Genomic DNA, 6262 nt, shown 5'->3' with positions numbered 1-6262 from the left:
CTCCAGCATGGCCAGAGCCTGGGGACATCTCTGTCACCTGCAGGGGCCGGGGAAGGCGTGGGTGGGAAGAGCAGCCGGGCACAGCGGGGCCAGCAATGGCTGGGCTGAGGGCAGGTCCTGCTGGGGGGGTGGGGGGCAGGAGGGCTGGGATGTCCCAGGGGATGTGACACCTCCCCAGGAGCGGCCAGGGGGGACTGGAGACCCCCGGAGCCCCCACTGGGGCTGTTTTGGGGAGGCACGAGGGGATCTCGCTGCTCCCAGCTCCTGACTGGGGTCAGGACTGACCTGATGGCTCCGGGCAGCAGCACAGGGATGTCCCTCCTTCCCCAGCCCTGGCAGTGCCCAGGCCAGGCTGGACACTGGGACTGGGAGCAGCCTGGGACAGTGGGAGGTGTCCCTGCCAGGGCAGGGGTGGCACTGGAGGGGCTTTGAGGTCCTTCCCACCCAAACCATCCTGGAATTCTGTGATTCCCTGATTTGGGCCATGGACCAGTGGGGCTGGGAGAGGCTGCTGGGGGCTGGCACCAGCCCGGTGTCCCTGCTGGGATGAGAACTTGGTGTCCAAAAGCAAGGCCGGAGATTTCAGGGGGCCGGCCTGGATCCTGTGTGTGCAGTGCGAGGCACCGGAGCAGGAGGAGAGGTTAATTACAGCCTGTGCTAATTGCACTGCGAAAACACCTCCTGCACACAGCCCCTGGCTGCCAACTGGGCCAAGGGCTAGCAGCGGGGGCTGGCACAGCTCGGCCCCCAGGCGCTGTGGGGACCTTGGGGACAGACGCTGGGCCCTGGGAGGGGAGGGCAGAGGGGCTCCTGCTGCCCGGACTGAGCGGGGCTGGGAGCGCTGGTGCTGCTCTCCCGCTGCCGCTCCGGGTGGGAGATGCCTGCCAAGAATGCGATGCTGTGCAGGGGGAGGTTTGGGCGGCTGTGGCCAGCCTGGCTGGGGTGATGGCCACGGAGCAGGAGCAGCTCCTGCTGGCCCCAGCAGCTGGCACTCCCTTTCCCAGGGCTGGCATCCCCGTGGCCAGGAGAGGTTCCCAGGACAGGGGCACTTGTGAGCAGCAGATCTGATCTCGTCAATCTGGAGTCACTGCCATGGCTCCCAACAGCCCGGCGGTGACATCTCGGGTGACTCAGGGTCCCGGTGTGGCTCAGGGCCACTCTCCGCCCTTGGGGGGGGGTGTCCTGCTTCCACCTGAGCCGCTCCATCCCCGGGATGAGATCCACGCTGAGCCTTCCCCTGGGCCAGCCCCAGCCGCCCACGCAGGATGCTCCTGATTCACCTGCCACGCTCCCGGCAGCCGCGGCCACTCGCCCGATCCCCTCCCGGGCCGTGGCTGAGCTCCGGGCGGCACCATGGACGCGCTGCTGCTCCACGGGCTGCTGCTCCTGCCCCTGGCAGCGCTGCTGCTCTACAGGTGCAGCCCCCCCTTCCAGTACCTCCTCAAGGTGGCCTTTTTCAACTGCTGGATCGTGGCCATGGCCACCCTGCTGTCCCCCTTCGCCGCCTTCCGGGGCCGCTCCGTGGAGAACATGAAGTGAGTGTGGGCTGGGGATGGGGGAGCTGGCTGGGGCTTGGCTCAGCTGGAGGAAATCCCGTGGTTTGTGGCCACGGGCTCTGTCCTGCCCTGGATGTGTGACCCACAGCTGGGTCACAGCTGGTGGCACCGCCCCGGGGCCACGGCGAGGGCTGTGGTCACGTCCTGTGGCAGCGAAGGTGCACCCTGTGGTGTGAGAGGTGCTGGCGGTGCCCCGGGAGGGTCAGGCCACGATGGAGTTGGGATTTGTGGTCCCTGAGGGGTGAGATGACATAAAAGGGATCGTTCCTGGCCATGGCAATGTTGGGGTCATCACTGGGGTGGGTGACAGGGGAGTTTGGAGGTGCCATCAGGGCAGGGGGCAAACACACACCCAGTGCTGTGAGCCTGGCACTGGTTTTGCCCATGGGAGACCCGGGAACAGCACTTTGGCAGAGGGATTGAGAGTGGAGAGGCCCTGGCACGTTATTCCATGGCTGCCCCTGGATCCCTGGCAGTGCCCAGGCCAGGCTGGACATTGGGGCTGGGAGCAGCCTGGGACAGTGGGAGGTGTCCCTGCCAGGGCAGAGGTGGCACTGGAGGGGCTTTAAAGCCCCTCCCAACCCAAACTATTCCATGGTTTTATGATTTTGGGATGTCTTGGTGCTGTCAGCTGTCCCGATCCCACCCATGTCCCTGTCACAGCATGTCCTCATCACAGCCATGTCCTGATCACAGCCATGTCCCGACTCGTGCTCGCTCCCGGGGGCGGAAGCAGGGAGATAACATCACTGAGATGAAATCGCTGTGCAACACCAGAGGAAGGTCTGGGTGCTCTCAGGGTGTCGCAATCCCGTTGCTGGATTCCTGGCGGGATGAGCCAGGAGGATGGGTGAGGGATGCAATTATGGCACAGGGAAAATATCCCAGCTCGGGGAATTTACTGAGGGTTTGTGCGGATGGATCCCGGTGGATCCCGGCCCTCGGCAGGAGCGTGGTCAGAGGTTCGGTGTTATCAGCGGAGGTTCGGTGTTATCAGCGGAGGTTCGGTGTTATCAGCGGAGGTTCGGTGTTATCAGAGGAGGTTCGGTGCTATCAGCGGAGGTTCGGTGCTATCAGTCAGAGGTTCGGTGCTATCAGCGGAGGTTCGGTGCTATCAGTCAGAGGGTCGGTGCTATCAGCGGAGGTTCGGCGCAGCCTCTCCCGGGCCGTTCCCGCAGGAATGCTGCGCGCTCCCAGCACCCAGGGCAGCTCCAACGCTTCCGGCTCAGTGGAAATCCCCGAGGGAGGCAGAGGTGACTCCCCTGCCTTATCAGCGCTGCCTTATCTTGTCCCACCGACACCTCGGTGCCCGGCGCAGCACGCCCAGCTCCCTCTCCTCCTAATCCCAAAGCCTGCGGCTTGCAGCGCTTCCCTGTCATTAGTCCTGGCTTTGGGGCACCGCTTCTCCTCGGATCCCCAGGGATCCCCGAACCCGCGGCTCCCGAGGGATGGGCGATACCACGGACCCGGCGCTTCCTTCTCCCTTCTCACCCCGCCTGGCGCTGAGCCCTTCCTTGTCCCCTGCCCTGTCCCCACATGTGGGGACCCTGGCACAGACCCTCTGTGGGTGTCCCATTCCAACACCGGCGCGTCCTGGGATTTTATCTCCGGAATCCCTGGTGCTCCCTGCTCCCTCCGTTCCTCTCATTATTCCCACACTGAGCGAGTGTCACCTGTCGCTGCCATCCCGATATTCCCCTTCCTGTCCAGCCCTGCCGGGGTGTGACACCCCTTTTCCGCCCACATCCAGCTCTTCCCGGCACTTCCCGCAGGTCCCCTGGAGCGGTTTGTGATTCCCCCAAGGAATGTAGCCGGGCTGGTTTTCCCTTCCCCGCTCCTTCCCTTCTCCCCGCAGCACCAAGCTCTGCAGGGGCAGTCCCTGGAGTCACCCGCATCCCTGGGGATCTGCCTGTCCCTCTGTCACCCCTCCCCAGTGCTCATCCATCCCAGCTCAGCTCCCGTGCGCTGGGATCCGCCTCTGGCTTTGGGACTCTGGGATCTGATTTCCGTCCCACACACGGATCCAGATGAGCACCTGGGGAGGCTCCTCTGGGCAGAGGCAGTTTGTCCTCGCAGGGATGTGAAGATCCCATCCCCACCCCCATCCCCATCCCCACCCCCACCCCCATCCCATCCCCATCCCATCCCACCCCTTTTCTTTTTGCTTTCCCATCATCCCTGGACATCAAAATCCCGTTTTTTCCCTCCCGCCACCTCGTGCTGGTCACTCTCCGTCCCCAGCAGCTCCCTGTGCTCTGAGCCAGGAGCCGGGCTCGGCTCAGGTGGGAGCAGCTGCCAATGTGTGAGAAATCCGAGCCTCCCTGAGCCCGAGCCCGGCTCCAGCCTGGCCCAGCCCGCTCCCCCAGGCCGCTGCAGATCTGCTCCCCACACGTGTCCCTCCGCCTTATCTCGTCCCTTATCTCTGGCAGGATCCTGCGCGCCGCGCTCCTGCCCCTCAAGCGCTTCTACGGCATCAGGATGCGGGTGAGCGGCTCCGAGCGGCTCCGACTGCCCGGGCCCTTCGTGATCGTCTGCAACCACCAGGCTTCCCTCGACCTCATGGGTGCGTGAGGGGCAGGGCAGGGGCGGCCCCTCGGCACCTCGGGGGGCTCCAGGGGTGCGCCAGGATCGCTTTGGGGAGTCAGCACCGGGATATGGGCAGGGATGTGTGGTGGGAGTGGACCAGGAGAGCTTTAGGGACGGGGCTGTGCCGCAGGGAGAGGACTGGGACAACGGGAGGGGATGCCACGGGTGGTTCTTGGCGTGGGGACAGCCTAAAGTCCTCTGAATCAAGACTAAAAACACCCAACCTGCTCCTATATTAGGGTGTGAGTGATTAATTAATCTGTGCACTGATGTCATTTGGCCTCTCCACAGAGTTCCTCCCTGCAGTCATCACCTCTTGGGTCTGGCTGAACTGCAAAACTTATTCCTGGTGCTCAGCTGGTTTGTCCAGCCTGGGGATTCAGCTTCCAAGCAGTCAATAATTTTCTGAGCTGATTTTTCTGCTTCAAAATGTATTATTGATATCCAGCTGGTTTGTCCAACCCGGGAAGTTTAATTCCAAGCACTAAATAATTTTCCACGCAGATTTTTCTGTTGCAAAACTTATTTCTGATATCCAGCTGCTTTGACCAGCTGAGGACTTCCACCTCCCAGCAGTTTTCCAAGGTGATTTTTCTGCTGGCAGTCCCACGGGGTTGGGAAGATGTTGTTAATGGACGTCATCCATCCCCAGGAATGGTGGAGATCATTCCTGAGCGCTGTGTGCCCATCGCCAAGCGGGAGCTGCTCTACCTGGGCACCGTGGGCTGGGCCTGTTGGCTCAGTGGCATCATCTTCATCGACCGCCACCGCAGGGACGCGGCCATCGAGGTTGTCTCCCACACTGCCAGCACCATGCGGCGGGAGAACGTGAGGAAAACTGGGCTTGGGGCAGGGGAACGTGAGGAAAACTGGGCTTGGGGCAGGGGAACGTGAGGAAAACTGGGCTTGGGGTGGGGGAACGTGAGGAAAACTGGGCTTGGGGTGGGGAAATACCTGCAGGGTGAGGGTATGGGGGCAGGACGGAGCTGGCTGAGGTCCGGGGTCACCTCCGTCCCTGTCCCTGCAGCTCCGAGTGTGGGTTTTCCCGGAGGGCACCAGGAACCCGGGCAGATCCATGCTGCCCTTCAAGCGGGGCGCTTTCCACCTGGCCGTGCAGGCCCAGGTAAGAGCGTCCTTGTGCTCAGTCAAAGGTTGCTCTCAATGGCCTTGGAGGCCTTTTCCAAAATGATTCCTTCCCTTTGGCTCAGCCTGGATGGAGTGGGGTGGGGTGAACCCTGGGGCTGAGGGAGGGGGGTTTGGTGCCCAGGGATTGGGGGGGGTTTGGTGCCCAGGGATTGGGGGAGATTTGCCCTCAGGGATGAGGGGGTTTGGCCCTCAGGGATGGGGTTTTGGTGCCCAGGGTTGGACATGGTGCTGTGCAGGACCAGGGAGGGACAGGCAGGAGCTGGGGTCCCACCTGGGCAGGGCTCTGCTTGGGGGACGCCCCTGACCCTCCGTGTCCTGCAGGTCCCCATTGTCCCCATCGTGATCTCCCCGTACTGGGACTTCTTCAGCCCTAAGGAGAAGAGGTTCACCTCCGGTAAGGGCCGGGCAGGAGTTCCCGTGGCAGAGGGCAGGGCTGGAGGGGGGTCAGGCCCTGCGGGGTGTCCGTGGGACGCTGAGGTGTGGGGAGGCAGCTGGGGGTGGAGATGCTCGGGGGAATACCCAGGTCCTGCCAGGACCCTCTAACAGCATCCCTGGCTTCTCCCTCCTCTCCCAGGGACCTGCACCATCCGAATCCTCCCCAGCGTGGACACGCGGGGCCTGAGCCCAAAGGATGTCCCCGAACTGACCGAGAGTGTCCGCCAGGCCATGGCTGAGGCCCTGGCCGAGATGTCCACGAGTGACCACAGGGACCAGGACAAGGAGCAGCCTCTGCTGGGGCCGGGGGCTGGTGGGGACAGGGGCAGCCCCCGGGGCCAGGGGGACACAGCCGGGAGCAGCAATTAGGCAGAGGGAGCGAGTCCCTCGGGGACAGCAGGGAGGTGTCCCTTGTCCCCTGAGGAGGTGTCCTGCAGCCCTGCCACTGCCCCGGCAGGACGGGGCTCTAAGGGAGCAGAGCAGGGCGGGGAAGGGACCAGGCAGCACCCCCAGAACAGAGCAAGGTGCCCCCCAAACCC

The 6262-nt window shown here is 63.6% G+C and overlaps 1 protein-coding gene across 1 annotated transcript; it reads left to right on the top strand.

Moving 5' to 3' along the window:
- Nucleotides 1–1353: 1353 nt before the first annotated feature.
- LOC309582187 (1-acyl-sn-glycerol-3-phosphate acyltransferase alpha-like) lies at nucleotides 1354–6092 on the top strand (the record flags this gene model as incomplete). Its single annotated transcript, XM_082297225.1, has 6 exons — nucleotides 1354–1535; nucleotides 3986–4119; nucleotides 4795–4970; nucleotides 5170–5265; nucleotides 5610–5682; nucleotides 5863–6092. The coding sequence occupies 6 exons, from the start codon at nucleotides 1354–1356 to the stop codon at nucleotides 6090–6092; spliced, it is 891 nt and encodes a 296-aa protein (XP_082153351.1).
- Nucleotides 6093–6262: the final 170 nt, after the last annotated feature.

Source organism: Coloeus monedula, assembly GCF_965178545.1.
Source record: "Coloeus monedula genome assembly, chromosome: 26".
Classification (NCBI taxonomy): Eukaryota; Metazoa; Chordata; class Aves; order Passeriformes; family Corvidae; genus Coloeus; species Coloeus monedula.
Note: the sequence above shows the minus strand (reverse complement) of the source record. Positions and strands in the feature narration are given on the sequence as shown.